This window comes from Fukomys damarensis, unplaced genomic scaffold (genome assembly GCF_012274545.1).
Source record: "Fukomys damarensis isolate Sample0158 unplaced genomic scaffold, DMR_v1.0_HiC HiC_scaffold_20, whole genome shotgun sequence".
NCBI lineage: Eukaryota > Metazoa > Chordata > Mammalia > Rodentia > Bathyergidae > Fukomys > Fukomys damarensis.
In genome coordinates this window covers 10,298,470-10,315,871 of record NW_022900932.1, presented here as the reverse complement: position 1 = coordinate 10,315,871, position 17,402 = coordinate 10,298,470, and the positions used below count along the sequence as shown (strand labels likewise).

General features: G+C 35.3%; 1 protein-coding gene across 4 annotated transcripts in view; it reads left to right on the top strand.

The window, feature by feature from the left end:
* The window catches only part of Supt3h (SPT3 homolog, SAGA and STAGA complex component), a 372,704-nt gene that overhangs the window by 164,174 nt on the left and 191,128 nt on the right, over nucleotides 1-17,402 (top strand). For all 4 annotated transcript variants that reach the window (XM_033766461.1, XM_033766463.1, XM_033766462.1 and 1 more), the window contains one exon: nucleotides 6,903-6,987. In XM_033766461.1, the coding sequence (XP_033622352.1) occupies nucleotides 6,903-6,987 (85 nt within the window). The remainder of the gene's footprint in view (nucleotides 1-6,902; nucleotides 6,988-17,402) is intronic.

Below are 17,402 nucleotides of genomic sequence, written 5' to 3'. Positions count from 1 at the left end.
ATAACTACCGAATAGCAACTTCACTGCACCTCCTACCCCTGGACACCATGAGTGCCGCTGCATAATTCACATTTTTTATTGATTTTTTTTTTTGGATGGTTAATTTTCTAAAGACCTGATGGTTGAAAAAATCCTTCTTTCTCTTGTGTGATTCTGTAGTGATTATGCTGCTTATTAATACTGGTGCCTCAAACACATTTCCTGTTTCTTGAATTTTTCATTCATGTAATGTGGGTGAAAATACACTTTCTACTTTTTTGTGGGGAAGGGTCCAGGGCCTTGAGCTTACTTTCCAGTGCTGTACCACTGAAATACATCCCCATCCCTACAATTTGTTTTAAATACTGAGACAAGTTCTCAGTGAGTAAAGATGTTATTATAGTTGTAATGTGTCACTTTCTGGTGTTACAGAAATGTAAGATTTTTTTAAAACGAAGTTTCAGCAAAAATAAGATAATAAAGTCCTAGATTTATTAAATGTTTTGGTGGCCTAAGGGACTAAAATAACTATTTTGAAGCTATTGCTTATCTCTCTGAAAGCCTCAAAAAAATGTAGTTGAAATAATTGAACCAGGCCTCCTTTCTATGAACTTGTTAAATTTATTCTTTGATAAATGGTCATGTAGGATTAAATTGTCTAATTTCTTGGGTTTTTTCATTTAGTATAGTATTAGTACAGAAAAAAATCTGGATGAATTAAAAGTCCAGCTCTTGCCCCTCAATTGGATTGGTGACTTTGAGATGGTTCTTTAATCTCTCTGACCTTTATTTCCATTTGTTTAAAATAGAAAGAGACTGAATAATCTCTAGGATTTCTGTGACCAAATAGTCAGTGGTTGTTGTAGATCCTGGTTTGTTATCTTTCCTGTTCCTCAAATAGAGATCATTTGTACTCCTTTACTTTATGCTTCTATCCATTAGCTTGAACATGGGTATGCTTTGTAGGAATATAGGACACCTGAGAAAAGATGTCATATATTATCACTCGGTAACTACTGATTGAATAATCAGCACTGATACATGATTTAAGTGTTTACTTTTTCACACTGTTACCAGGTCTTATTTTTTATTTTACTTTAAACAAATGAATTAATATATGTGTATTTTTTTCACATTAGCCTTATTTTACACCATAAATGGTTGTGATTTTTTATATCTTCAGATATTTTTACTAATGGACCATGATACAATGATACAAATATTTTCACTTAATTTAAATTATGTATAAATTTATATAATGTGATAAGGGGATGAGGAAGTGAATGTTGAGTAATCAGGCAGTGAGGAAAACTCATTGTTAAGAAATCTCTTGTCTTACATATTTGATATTTTGATTACTTACAATTTTGGCATTCTCAAAGCCAGTGTTAACTGAGTGTTTTTTCCTTTGAGAAGCAGGTGGATCAAATCATAGAGTTGCAATGGTTACAGGTATAAAAATGGAAGAAGGACAATTGGTATATGTTTATGACTTTGAATGCATTAAATGACTGATCATGAACAAACTTCTGCATCTCCCCACACTCTGTGTCAGTGGATGAATTCTCACAAACACTGGGTGAGAATGACACAAACAGCATGATGTCTGTGCTTCCATGTGCTGTCTAGTGGCACATGAGCTGACTAGGTACCTATTAGGGCCATAGACTGCAAGTCACTCTAATTCCAGTTAGGAGAAATTTCTGGGTATTGTAGTAATGGCTACTCTATAAAAGTGTAATCAAATGCAGTAGTGAGTGCTTTAGAGTGAAAAAAGGTTTCTTTTGGAGACAGAAAGTCACCTAGGGCCATGGTCCACCAGGCTGTATTTCTCAGTGCCCATTCCTAAGTAATGTCAATTACCTGAGGTAGGAAAATGCCTCCCCCCCAAAAAAAACTGGCTCCCAGGACCACAGCAATTACTTAACCACAGCATGCAAAATAACTTAACCACATTAGCATGTGTAGCCAATGGTAAGTATTGAAAGCAAGTCAGCATCCGAGAAGATGCACACATGGCAGTAAAAAAAACATTTCTTTTCTTCTTTACTACTTTATTCTTAGATGATTGAGGAACAGATCTACTTGTGGACCTCATGTTCTTGGTGAATGGCCCAGCAGGCCCTTTGTCACAAATTATTACCAAATTTTGCCTCTCTTTCCAAAACCTGCCCATTACTAGATGTTGAGCGCAGATACCATTGAGCTAAATCCCTAGCCCGGTATCAAGACAAAGGCTCACTAAGTTGCTCAATCAGTCCTCAAATCTGTGATCTGATCCTTCTGCTTCAGCCCTTTAAGCAGCTGGGATTATAGGCATGTACCATGCTCAGTCTTTTCTTTCTAAAGTTTTTAAACCTTTGTTTACCTCTTTTTTACTTACAGCTTGAAAAATTAAAAACAAATACTTTAGATTCAAATGTAGACTGGAAATAGAATATGAAAAAAAAATCCTATGATAGGGTTTTTTTTCTTTTGTTATTCTCCCTCCCGCTTTTATTCTCCTGGGGATTGAACCTAAATAACCTTCACACTGAGCTAAATCCCTAGTCTGTTTTATATTTTTTATTTTGAGATACGGTCTCACTAAGTTACTAAATAGCCTAGACTTTCAGTCCTCTTGACTCAGCCTCCCAGAGTGCTGGGATTAAAGGCGGGCAGTACCATGCCTGGTTTTTTGGACAGCAAAATGTTTCTGTATATAACTCCAGGAATAAATTGCTATCTTTTTTTCCTGTCTTCTACTTGTTTTTATTCATTTATTGTGTTTTCTGTTTAAAAAAATCTATCTTCTTAATTTAGCATTTGTTACCCAGTTTACTATGTAAGATTTAATTTCTTATAGTGGTAGTATTAATTCAGTTTTGGAGACAAAGGTTTTCAGATTTAAGAGGTGTAGTTGCAGGGTCGGGGATTTAGCTCAGTGGTGCCACCGCCTACCTTGCAAGTGCAAGGTTCCAGGTTCGGAGTTTGAGCCCCAGTACCAAAAAGAAAACAAAAAACAAAAAAAAAAAAACCCACACACACACAAAATAATAACAACAACAAAACAAGAGCTGTAGTTTCTTTCATAAATCATAGTCAAACATCTGAAAAGGCCTCTTTTAGAGTAATCAAATCTGACCCTTTCCTCTTGTTGAGAAACTCAGGTATAGAAAAGGTATTTGCCAGGTACTACAACACATAGCAGCCAGAGGGCTTAAAGCAGGTCATCTAATTTCCAGGATTCTGGCTTTACATCAGAACTGCCTTCTCCCTCTTGTAGTTGATGGCTGTGATACCCTGTGACAGGAAGTTGTGTTATTGTAATGTCCTTGATGGATGTTGGCCATGTGAGCTGCATCGATTTTTCTGGGTTTGCATCTCTAGCAGCTTTCACCTGGGTGCATTTTGTTCCTTGAGTTTGGAGCATTGACTACAAGGTGAAGTCAGCAGAGTATTTGCCCCTCATCCTGCAGTGTCAGTGAGCTTTGTCCTCAGCTTCAGCACCAGGAAGAGCATTGGCTGCAGATAAAGGAGTAAATCCCCCAGGTGCTGTTTGTTCCTGTGCTTTGGGACCACAGGACCTGAAAAATAAGGCTTTGTTTGAAAGTAAATATGTATTTTATTTATTATTTATTCATTTTCTTAAACTATTTCCTGGCTTGTCTTGTTTTTTGAAAAGTGCATCATGACTTTTTAGTACTAACTAGACTTATCTTTTTGGTAGAGAATAATTTGGAAAAACCATTAAGTCCTAGGGCAAACTAAGATGGTTAGTTGTGCTTTTAACAATATGTTTTCAGTCCTGCGGCTGCCTTGCAAGTGCAAGGTCCAGAGTTCGATCCCTGGTACCAAACAAACAAACCAACCAACCAGTTTGTTTTTAGGAGAGCAAAAAGATTTTGTCATGTCATAAATAGAATATTTATTTTAAAATATTGCTTGTTTTATTTTACCTCCTTTGATATTTGTCTTTTGTGTTTTTTCTATGCTTTGTTTTTGAACTAATAGTGTATATACTTATATAATTTGAAAAGAACTAAAAATACACACATATTCCGTATGCTAGCTCATTTTTTCTCTTGAAATTTATACCATTGAAAAAGCTTGTACTGGTTGCCTTTCACAGTTGGGAATGTAAGGAGGATGGGTCTGTGGACACATCATCAGTTACATAAATTTCATAGGGTGAAGAAGTTTGCAAAAGATTTGGCAAGTGAAATGTGCTGCTGGATTTATAGAGAGATGAGCACTGCCATATTTGGGGAATTTTTTGGCATAGATTCCTGACCAAAGATGTCACATAGAGGATCAACAGAGAATAAGACAGCAAATATCTTAACTCCTTTAGTTTGTAACCTTTTAAAATCCTTTCTTAAGAAGTGGTGTAAGGAAGTATTGAAAGGGGTCTTACTGCTTTTTGACAACACATGTATGGACATATTCAGTGTATATTTATAAAATTGTTTTCTGTGATTTGGAAATGTCTCTGGTCATTTTTTTTTGTTTTATTTGCCTACTTTCTATTCATGTTTTTCTTTGTAAGTATTTGTTTAAAGAATCTGCCTCCAGTTTTGGGCTATATTGGGCATGTATGTAATACACAACAATATCGAAAGGGTTGATTGTAAATTCTGCAAGCTTTTTGAAACATCCTTCTTATATCTGAATATAAATGTACAGAATAAGGTGTGTAACTTCACATGATTTTATTTCATACTTTTGCTGTGTACTTAACAAGGAAATTATAGAGCCAATTGCATAATCCTCAGAAACAATTGATCCTGGGATTGAATGAAATGAATCCTTTTTCAGTAAGAAAATAGAGTATGTTTAAGTAGTCTTTACTACTCATTTTATTAAGAGAGTTCAGCAGGATGGTTCAGGGTGTAGTACTGGTAGTAACAGATATCAGAGTCACAGTCTCCTAAATCAGAAGGTGTCTTTTCCTGCTGAGGAGATCAGGCTGAGACAGGTCTTTGAGAAAACTTTTCTAGAGGCCTTCAGTGGAGACTGGTTTTGCTGGAAGCATAGAGGCATTATTTAAAAGAAATGGAATATTACTCAGCCATAAAGAATGAGAAAATAGATTCATTCATAGGAAAATGGATACATATTGAAGATATACTCCTAAGTGAAATAAATAAGGCACCAATGTGTAAATACCGAATAGTTTCTCTGGTGTGAATAATCTGCAATAATACAGAAGATCCTAATAAGATTACTGACATTGAGAAATGGGAAGAAAGGAGCTAAAGGTGTAGGGAAGGTGGGACGGGTAGGGGAAGGGTAAAAAGGAAAAAGAAAAAAATGTGAGATAATGAAAAGATGAAAATAAAGTAGTTGTAGATGGGGAGGGAAAGGGGGTGAAGGGAGGGCAGGGACAAGGGGAAAAAATGAGAACCAAGACCTGTCATGTAGAGGTACAAGATCCCAACAATGAATGTAACTGTACTGTATCCCTAAAATGTACCAATAAACTCAATTAAAGCTGAAAAAAAGAAAAGAAATGGGTACTAGACGAGCCAGTCAACACATCAGTCACTGGTAAAATAGGTTCTGTAAGTAAGGGAAAAATAGTTTTATGTGTATCAGCCACTTTCTAAGTGCCTTATGAGTTTAATTACAGTGGATTTTGTCTTTAATTGACTTACAAGTACTATATACATTGCAGAACAAAAAAAGAAGTCACTGTGGCTTTATACAGAGGTTTTGGTTTGTATTTTCCAAACACTACTCAAACAATATTTCACTTATTCTGTGTGTGTCTGTGTGTGTGTTTCCTGGGAAGTGAAAGTGGTACAAGTGAACTAAGAAAAACCATAAGAGAAAAGCTAAAGAACCAACAATCCTGAAAGTAAAATACTCATTAAGTCACATATCTGATTAAATATCTGTATAGCTCATTTGGGGTTCTTTATGTGTGTATTAGTCACTTTCCAGTTGGAACAACATACCTGACACCTGCAACTTATAGGAGGAGAGGTTTATTTTGGCTCATTATTCCTGTGGATTGAGTCCATAGTTGTCTGACTCCAAGAGAGAAATAGTATGGTAGAAGGGGCTGGCAGAGGAAAACTGTTCATTGCATGTCAGTCAGAAAGCAGAGAGAAGGGAAGGACCAAGTTGGAGAAAAGAATACACCTTTCCAGGTCAGGTCCCAAGTAACCTGCTTCTTCTGACAGACTAGACCTCAACTGTTACTAGCACATTGAGCTATGAAGTGAACAATTGATTAAACTGCTGATTGAGGGTAATCCTCTATAATCCAATCACCTTCCCGAGACCCTACCTCTGAACACATGAGACTTTAGGGAAGCATTTCACATCCAAACTGTAACAATATGTATGCTAATAAAAATTTTAGCAGAAAAGTCTTAACTTTCTCATAAAAGTTTGAGATAAAACTTCACCATTATTTGAGTGTTTTTTTAATACAAGAAACTTTAAGGGCCGGGGATTTAGCTCAGTGGTACTGCCACCTGCCTTGCAAGCACAAGGTCCTAAGTTTGATCCCAGGTACCAAAAACAAAACAAAACTAAACAAAACAAAGAAAGAAAAAGAAAAAGAAACTTTAAAATACATTTTTCTACTAGAGTTATGAATTGAATTTGTAGTTTTATCTTGGAGTTAATTATTTAACTCAGTAACTTTGTACTTTTTCCCCCTCAGTACTGGGGATTTGGATTTTTGACACAGTATATATGCTTTAAAAATATTGATACAAAACAAGAATTAGGATAGTAACGCTGTACTTTTCTTTGGAAATAACAGCTTGTATAGGAGACATTTATTTTCTTTGTCTAGAATAGATTGGTCATTTGAGTGAACAATTCATAGCTGCTGTTATGCTGATTGAAAGAATATGTTTTACTTTTTGCCTTCCTTACTTTATTGTCCTTAATATAGGGGTATATAAAAGTTTTCCCTTCTTTTACAGGTATTCTTTAGGTGATGCTAGGAGACCTCTTCATGAAACAGTGGTTTTGGTAGAAGATGTGGTACACACTCAATTAATTAATCTGGTAAGAGCATATATAATCTTATTTGCTGTCTCTTTCTACATTCTGCTTTTATTGGGGGTTGCAACATAGTATGTGTTTTGAGATTTTATTTACAACTGGAATTCTTTGTGTCAGCTTTATTGAGATACAATTTATACATAGCATTATTTATGCTTTTATTGTATAACCTGATGAGTTTTGACAGTGGAATACTGTCACATGGCTATACAACTACAGTTGTGATGTAGACGTTTCTCACCATCTAAAACTATTCCTTGTTCCCCTATGTGGTCAGGCTTCTTCCCCAACCCAGCCCTTGGCAGCCACCATCTACTTTCTATCACTGTCATTAGGGTTTTTTTGTTTTTTTTTTAAGTACTTGAAGGTTTTTTTTTTTCATTTTGAATTTTAGATTTACATATAAAACTTCACAAATGATATACATAGTTCCAGATAACTGTCAGTTTCTTCTTATATTTACATATTATATAACTGTTATTACAAAGTTTTGGCAAGATTACCACAGAAGTGACAGATCCTTCTCAATGCATCATATGCAAGTTTCAGATTGATATGTCATATTTATGTTACTAACCTTAACTTATTTAAGGTAGTATATGCTGAGTTCCTCCCCTGTAAAGTGACATCTTTTTGTTCATTCTGGTGATGGGAATTGAACCCAGGGCCTTATGCATGGTATAAGTTCTAACACTGAGCTACTTCCCCAGCCCCAATTTAATATTTTTTTAATTTCATGGCTCATAAGTATATTGTGGAGATACTTAATGACTCTTTTGCTTGAACATTTTTGCCTATTAATTTTCTCAGTCATCAGTGGATTATATCTGTGACAGTTACTATTATGGTATATCCTTGTGATTTTCTATTTTCTTCTTTCCTCTTGTAAATCTTCTATGAGGAAAACTTGTCTCCTGTATCCATCTATCTATCTATTTATTTATTTATTTATTTATTTATTTATCGGTTTTTTTTGGTACTAGGGATCGAACTCAGACCCTTGCACTTACAAGGCAGGTGGTGAACAACTGAGCTAAATCCCCGGCCCTGTCTCCATTTATTAATTTTCCTATCTATAACAGTATGGATCCAGGGATATCTAACTTTGCTGGTAGCATTATCCAATGCTATCATTATTTTTATTCCTCCGTGTGTTCCAGCATTGGCCATTAGGAGTTCTTTCCTGGTCCTTTCCCATTTTCCTATTGGGTTTTGATCTGTCCCATCTATCTTAGGGGTCTCCATCTTTTGCCTTTGGTGTATGGTTCAAATGTGTCATTTCATTGTATCAGTTGTAAAAGTTACCTTTTAACTTTGTGTTTTGGGGCTTTGTTTGGCTTGCATTTTTATTTATTTATCTTTTTTTGGTACTGGGGGTTGAATTCAGGACCTTGCGCTTGCAAGGTAGGCAGCAGCACCACTGAGCTAAATCCCTGGCCCCTTGCGGATATTTTTAATGTAGTCAAAAGCATCAGTCTACTGCCTTTGGAGTTTGACTCGTAGAATACCATTTTATGTACTGAATTTAAAGAGGAACTCACCTGTATTTCTTCTAGTATTTATATAACTTTATTTTTAACATTTATATTTGTAATGCATGTGTAATTTATCCCCATTACTTGTTTTACATGGGACTAATTTTCTTTTTCCAGTTTTACTATCACCATTTATTAAAAAGTCCCATCTTTTACCTCCTTTATCAAACACTAACTTTGTCTATCTACATTTTTTACAAATGATTGGTCTATTTATGTGCTGCTATAACATTATGTAGGTTTCGTAGTATATTTTAGATATTGTTAGAGTAGACTCTTGTAATTTTTCTCTTTTCCAATATATACCCAGTCATTCTTGTTCAGTCACCTTCTGATATGTGTAAATACTCCTTCCACTTTCTGAGTTTGTGCCTACTTATGGTCACAGTCTGAAATTCTAAGATGGAAAATTTTGGAAGTAAAAATCTATGTTTTTTTGGCAGAGCTGTGGGCCTGTTGCACACCTGCTCATGTGCAACCAGTGCTGAAAGGCTGTTGCAGCTGGGCGAGGAGCCCCACAATTAAGCAGCCTCTGGTGTCATGTCACACAGTGGGGTTCCTGGGTATAATGGTGACATACAAAAAATACTGCTAGATGCCCAGTGTGTATCTGGATGGAGTAGCTAGAAGAGTTCTCACTGTGCCAGCCCACCTCGCTCACAGACACCACAAGATACTAACAGAGATTCTGAAATAGATACACACATCATTGGAGAAAAAATAGCTCTCAGTCCAAGGAAGATTATATTGAGAGAAAGAAATTGAAAACATCTTGAAGAAAAACTCAGATTGGATATGGGATTGGTCAAGCCTGCCAGAAAATATACCCCCCAGGAAGTTCCCCCGAAGGTCACAGCTGCTCTCAGCATGAGACATAAAGTGTTATGAAAAAGAGGATATTTTCTCAGCAGAATTTCTGAAGGTTTTTCTTTTGTCTCTGCTGTTGTATAATCTACTAGCCATTAGATGGGGGATCTACATTGGAAGGTGTCTGACAACCTCTACCAGAACTTTTTGATGAAGAATTGGATCCCGTTTTGTTCATGTAGTGGGGATTTGTATCTGACCTTGTGACAGCTAACTTGAAGAGCTATTATGATCCTTGGGTGGCCATACCACTTGTTTATTCTGTACATGCCGCGTCCCTGATTAGTAAAGTCAAAGAATAGATGCTAAAATCATGCTGACCTATAATTATACCTATGAGATCAATTAATAAGCATGACAGACTATTATCTACTATGAAAATTTGGTGGTAAATTTTCTTTGGATATTAGATATCAGTAGTATAAATAACTTTAATATAACAGTCATGATGTATGTATTATTTAAAAATATATAACCTTAATTCAGTTAAAATACTATATTTCAAAAAATGAATAACATTGATATTAAGATCACTACGTTAAATATTGTGGCCTTATAACTACACTATTGTAAAATATGTTTAATTTAGATGGATGCAGATTGTCTTTGAAGACCACTTAATTATAAGAATTGTTCTTAATAGAGAACAAGGTACAATTAGAAATTCCACTGTGAGTTGGTACGAAAAGCAGTTGTTGCTTTTCCATTGTGAGGACTCCAGGTACTCACCTACAGGTTGTCACCTTAGGTGGTCAGTTTTCTGATGAAGGCAGTTATTCAGCATCTCTTAACTTTCATTACTCTGGATTGCTGGATTTAATCTTGTTTATGCTAAATTTTTGTGTGCTCTTAAAATTAGCTTTATTGTAAGCAAATCTGTGTCTACTTTAGAAGTCTGGGAATAGAAAAAAATTAGTGCCAAATACTTTGGAGATTATTGTACTTACATAAGATTAAGAATCAAATATGAAAGTTTCTTGATTAAATCAGGCCTGTTCCCGATTGTCATTATTTATCTTTTCACTTGATCTTAGCCAAAAGGCCGAGAAGCTATTTATTTTTTTAAGGCTTTTTTTTGGGGGGGGGGTACTGAGGATTGAACTCTGATCCTTGTACTTGCAAGGCAGGTGGCGGAACCAATGAGCTAAATCCCCGGCCCATTATTTATCTTTTCTACAGCATAATTTTTAGAAAGGCTGTATCTGTGATAATGCTGTGTATATTATATTGTATTTGTTTCACCTTTCCACCCTTTATTCACATGTTTTAAAGTAAATGTAATATTTTAACCTCAAAAAAATCAACGTTTTAATACCTGTTTTATTAATGAATATTGGTATATAGAATAGTAGGTTTCATTTTTGGGGACTTATGCATATGCATAACAAACTTCAGTATTTAAAATATATTTTTTATCATATTCATCCTCCCTGTTACCTGTCCTTACCCTCCACCCTGCTTATTTCTTTCCTCTTGTCTGTTCATAGTCTTCCTTCTGCTTTCTTGTTAGTATTTTTATTCCACATGAGAGAATATGTGATATTTGTTTCTCTCAATCTGGCTTATTTTGCTCAATGTGATCTCCCAGTGTATGCATTTTCTGCATGTGACAGAACCTTCTTCTACTTTATGACTCAATAATACTACATTGTATGTATACGTATGCCATATTTATTATCCCTAAGTGTTTTTTATCCCAACCATTCACTGGTTGACAGGCATGCACCTAGACTGTTTTTGTGTTTTGACAACTGTGAATTGTGCAGCAGTAAACATGGGTATGAAGGTATTCTTACAGTGTGCTGACTTTAATTCCTTTGACTATATACTAAGGAGTGGTGTAGTTGGATCACATTGTCAGTCATTTTAGTTGTTTGAGAACCCTCCAAACTGATTTCCATTGTGCCTGTATTCAGTTATATTTCCACCAGCAGTGTTGAAAGGTTTGTTTTGCCCTTTGTTTTTTATATTGATGATAGCCATTATGACTGGAATGCACCGGAATCTCAGTGCAGTATTGATTGCATTTCCTTAATGGCTAAAGGGTTTGAACATTTTTATTGGCTCTTTGTACTTCTTGTTCTAAATATCAGTTCATTTGCCCATTTATTGATTGGGCTATTTAACTTTTTGAGTTTTAAGTATTTGAGTTCTTTATGTATTCTAGATATTAATCCTCTGTACCTGGCAAGGATTTTCTCTCCTTCTGTAGGGTGTTTCGTTTGTTTTTTTTTTTTTTTTCCACTATTAATTGCTATCCAGGAACTTTTAAATTTTGATGTAGTTCCATTTGTTGATTCTTGCTATTTCCTGTGCTATTAGAGTCCTATTAGGAAGTTTTTGCCTGTGTCTGGCTTCCAGTTTTTCCATAACTTCATTTAGAAGTTATAAAGTTTCAGGTCTTATATTTAGGTCTTAGATTCATTTTGAATTGGTTTTTGTACAGCGTGAGAGATAAGGATCTAGTTGTAGTCTTCTGTGAGTGAGTGGATATCCATTTTTCTAAATCATTTGTTAAAAACCCTGCCTTTTCGCTAACCTATATTTTGGGGTAGTTGTTTGGTATTGTGTCTGTGTCCTCTGTTCTGTTCACTTGGTCTACCTGTCTACTTTTTGTGCCAGTACCATTCTATTTTTGTTAAGATGGCTTTATAGTACAGTTTGAAAATGGATATTATTATGCTTCCAGACTTGCTGTAGGCCATTAGCCATACAATATAAAATGATATACTTAAATGGCCTTCAGTGATCCTGTGTACATCAAAGTTACATTTGAAAATTCTCCCGAGCTGGGCGTAGTGGCACATGCCTGTAATCCCAGCACTTGGGAGGCTGAGGCAGGAGGATCACTGTGAGTTTGAGACCAGCCTGGGCTACACAGTGAGTTGCAGGTCAGTCTCAACTACATAGTGAGACCCTGTCTAAAAAAAACCCAAAAACAAACAAACAAAAACCAAACAAACAAAAAAGAAAATTGTCCTAAAAATAGAAGTGTAAACAAAACCATCATGCAGTTTTCAGATTGCCACGATACTGTGCTGAATTATTTCTTGCTTTAGTAACACATTAGATAGTTTGTTTCACTTTTATATTTATTAAACTTTTATTAAGTGGCCTTAATACAGTTCTTGTTCTAGGATACAAATTTTAGTAAGTTTTCTCAGTTTTGTTGTGGATATAGACACATACAAAATAATTTTCCAACATTTTGATAACTGGTAATTCAGGTATGTAAAGTAACAGGGTTTTGAAAAGAGGTACAAGCCTACCTTAGAATTCTGTATGTATTTGTACATTCATGTCTCTATCAATACACATTACCACAGATTTCAGCATATACTTACTGAATTAAACTGAGAGAGGTAAACATCAGAGTAGACATTATAAATACTGACCTATTAATGTTATATAGAAACGTGTTTTATTTCATTTGTACTGTGCTTTTTAAGTTATGGATTTAGTTTTCCATAAAAATTAGGGTATTGTAACATTCAAGCTTAGAATTCTGGACTTCTCTGGAAACATTGAAAGAGGAATATTTGACAGCACAGATGTGAATCATTTGAACATCTGAGCTCAGTAGCTGCTTTTACGTGTAAATTGGGCACAGACTGATTTCTTCTTTTTTTAAAAAACCATATCAGCTTCTTTCCTTGACCAGGAAAGTGTCTAATGTTAATGGAGTTATATTGTGTATTTTGACATATTTCTCATTTTAGTCCTCAATTTCAGTTTTTCAGGAAAAGATTCTTCCTAATTTTGGAAAAAATATTTTAAGAGAACATTTATTTCCCTTTAAAAGATACAGGAACAGTGAATGTTACAGAAATTCATAGACAAAGATAATGAGCTATTTATCCGTATGATCTAAGTTTTAATTTTTTCATCTGTAATTGGCTGTGTTAATGGGTAAGAGACTGCTAAGGGTAAACACAAGACTTACTGAAGCAGTAAGAAATACCTAGAAGAGAGGAAAGTGTTTTCGTTACCATATCTTCCATCTGCAACTCTGAGCGAGGACTCAGCAACCACCTGATGTTTTTCCCTGATGGAAGAACTTTCATGTCTTCATCTAAAGGTCAGAAGGAATGAACATCTTGTCGATCAGCGTTGTTGTTCAAATTCCTTGGCTTTTCTTTTCTCAATAGCTCCTCTTACCCTTTTTTATCTAAAAAGCAAGCATCATGATGGCAGCTGTTTGGGCTGTGGGGCAGTTCTTCAGTTAAATGAATCTTTGTAGTTGTGATGGGGCCATGATAGATCCCAGTTCTCAAGTACAGATTCATTGTCAGTTATCAAAGTGGATGAAGACTCTGTGCAGAGTATATTACAGTCTAGATACTTAGTCTATATTATTCCTGTGAGATTCTTTTCCAGGAGAATTTGGGCAGGATACAAGAGTTGGTATTTAAATATGCATCCGACCATCTTCATAATCCATAGTCCAAAAATCTAATTTGAGAAACAAGAGCCTAGACTGGTGGTTTTTAACTATTTCTTGGGAATCATATTGCCTATTTTTTAAAATCAGAAACTAAAAGACATCTTGGAATTTTTGAAAATTGTCAGGTAGGTGGACAAGATATGACAACTTTAAACTGTTAAACAATATGAAGTTTAACTCTAGTTCAATGAAACCACAGTTTGCTTTACACCTTAAAATATCTGACTGTTTTTCTCCTTGAAAACAGATCTCCTTAATACGTTACAAAATTGTTCCAAAAATGCTAACATTGCTTAAAGCATCCAAGTACACACTTTATATTGGTACATGCTTACATGCTCTTGGTTATTGAAATCAATAAGATCATTCAGAACCCAGCTGATGAAGAGGATGGTTGATGTATTTCAGTCATCTCTTGAAGGATATTTATCTGTTTTTCTCAACCTGGAGCTCAGGGCAGAGCCATTTGCTGGGTGTGAGCTTTAACAATCCCCAGGTCCTGTTCCATGTCTCCTGAATAAAAAATTCTACAGATGCATGGCTCTAAAATTCTTGCACCTGACTCCAATGAGGAACATTGGGTAAGCAGTACTGTGTTTTAAAGTATTTGTATATGAATTAGCTTCTTCACTGTGTATCTTAAAAATGTATATTGTTACGTCTGAGTGCTTATAAATGCTTGGTGAAGATTAAATTCAATGATTTAGGATGAAGACAGTGCAATTGGAATAGTTTACATGAATAACCCAGGCAACATGTTTATACACTTCCATTTTCTAATTTTTACAAGTGTGTGGATGTAAAGGAGAGCATTTATGGAAATAATATAATTTTACATTTGTAACGATGGAACAATCCATACAATAATTCCTTTAAGACACTGTTTAATATATCTAGGTCAGATACCCACTCTGAGAGATGAACACCCTCTTCCAGAGCCTTTGCTTGCTCTGGGCAGGAATTCATGTTTCATCTATTTTAGTATTCCTTTGTGTAAGGTGACAAGCCCTGCAAGGTTGCTACGTGTTGTCCTGCCACTTTGTCCTGCAGCATTTTTTTCCAGTCAGTTGACATGTCAGTCAGCACGCTCTCTTTTTTAGTCCTTCAGAATTTTGTTAACTCCTTTTTCAGTGGACTACCCATTTTCCCTTGTCATGAAGTTGCCAAGATTCAGTGTAGTGCCTTAGAGCAGTGAAGTCATATTTTCAACAAGGTCGGTGTGGTCACTTTTAACTATTCTTTAAATGTTGTCATTGTTCAGTCAGCCAACACAGATTTTGATTTTTGGACAGTGATGGGGGGCATATGTTGAACAATGATTATGTCAGACATTTTGGAACATTTTGCTATTTGTTACATCATGTTTCATGTGGGGAATGCTGCACATACTGGCAGTAAATTAAAGTTGGAGGTTTTACTTTTGCACCCTTTGCTTTGACCTGCTATTCCCATCTGAGACCTTTAACCTCTAATGAGATCTTTAATTCTTGCCCAGTATTCCAGCTAGGTATAATGTCTATTCTGAAGTCAGTCTGCGTATGTCTCTGTTGCCCGCCGACCGCTGCCTTCACATTGAGGTGTTGTATCTCAGCCAATTTATAAATTTTTATGTTTTGAGACAGGGTCTTGCTGAATTGCTGAGGGTAGTCTCTAATTTGTGATCTTCCTGTCACAGTTTCCCAGAGTGCTGGGATTACAGAAGTGTACCATTGCACCCAGCATTGTAAAATGTCTTCGCTTTCTTTACTCTGTTTAGCTTTGATATGTTGTGAAAGGCTTAGGTCTCATTAAATGTTCTTCACGGAAGTTATACATGTAGGTTATAGGATATGTTAGCTAATGAAAATATGTATTTAAAAATATATAAATATTTTATTATGTTAAGATTAGAACATAAATCTGGATTTAAAGTTGAATTATACTTGGGAGATCACTTAAGTTAACTTTGTTATATATGTTAAAACAAAATTACTATTTTTACAAGTTATAAATGGTTGAGTATTGGCATTTTTATATGATTCAGTGTTACACAAATTAGAAATCACTAGAGAGAGCCTTGAAACATCCCAATTTTCTTTTTCTGTAAAGTTGCAATTCTAATATTTACAGTGGTCATGAGGAACAAAAAAGAATAAGTATAATAAGTATATTTTTATAAAGGATTAAATGAAATCCTAGGATGTAGTATCCATTCTCCAAGTTGTAGTAATACTAGTAGTAAATCATTATTATGACTAGTAACAACAGATTATTAATTACCCTAACCATAGGAATTTCCAGATTTACTAAAGAGAAGCAAACCTTTCATATCCTAAGTTTCCTTCTTATCACCCTCCAGGTTGAACCCCATCGTTGATTTGAAATAGATGAGAGATATGTGCCAGCTGGACATTGTGTGATTATTATGTTGTCAATAATATCCTTTAAAGTTAAAAACGTGATGATTTCTGATAATCATGTAGCTCCTTTCCACTTCTCTACTAATTCAAGGTTAAACACCAGAAGAATCTACATTTTATGCATGGAATGTAGTTATCTGCCATCCATTTAAAAATACTCTATTTTCATAGGTTGATTCTACTAGACAACTAGTTGTTTAACATGTTGTATTACGTTTTTAAATCAGAACCAAGTTTTCAGTTATTCTTAGGCTCTTAGTTATAAATAATAATGAACAAATTTACATGTGTGAAGGGGGCTCACTGGATCAGCATACCCTGAGCTCCCCCTTCCTTCCGTGTTCTGCTGATGCTGTTCATGTGGCCGTTGATCTCCCTGTAGAAGTAGCCCATGCGAGGCACTATTCAGTCCTATGTGGTTGTCATCTATGCCATCTCAGTTATAATTTATGTATGTTTGTTTCATAATAGTTATAAAGTTTTCTGTGTAGAACTTCAATTATAAGGGTTATTAAAATAGGACAAAACAAACCATGACTGTATACAAAAGGAAGTAGAGGCACCATGGGGACCCAATGTATTAAAGGATGGCTGTAGTCTTCTAGCTACCTACACATTCAGACGCTGTACTATGTTGGGCATGTGTGTGGCTCAGCGCACTGAAAAACACTCTGTGTTTACATGAATGACATGAAGGCATCCACAAGTGCTATCTGGGAAGAAAGTGCTTGGCTTTGGGTCTTTTCTTACTGTAGAGTGAATTAAATGCCCAATGTTTAAAACATGTTTTAACTGTAAACATCCTTGCCACATGTAGCCACATTTAACTACAGATTGACTCAAACATGGTAGATATTAATTAATTTTCATTTTTATACAAACCACATTATTCAAGCGCATCAGCAGGAAGGAGACATAGAGTTACCAATAAATAAAAGACTTTTCCCACAATCTTGGAAGAGGAACTGAAATATACACATTTAAAACAATCTTAGCTCAGCTATAGAAGAGTATGCAAAATCCGATGAATGAGAAGAGTGTACCTGGACAACATCTTTCAAGTTAAAAAGCACTAGAAAAACAGACGGGAAAGAGAGAGTTAAGAGTGTGCTATTCAGATGGGAAATCAAATAGGTACTCTTCACAAATGGAACTGTTTATTGAGTTTTGTAG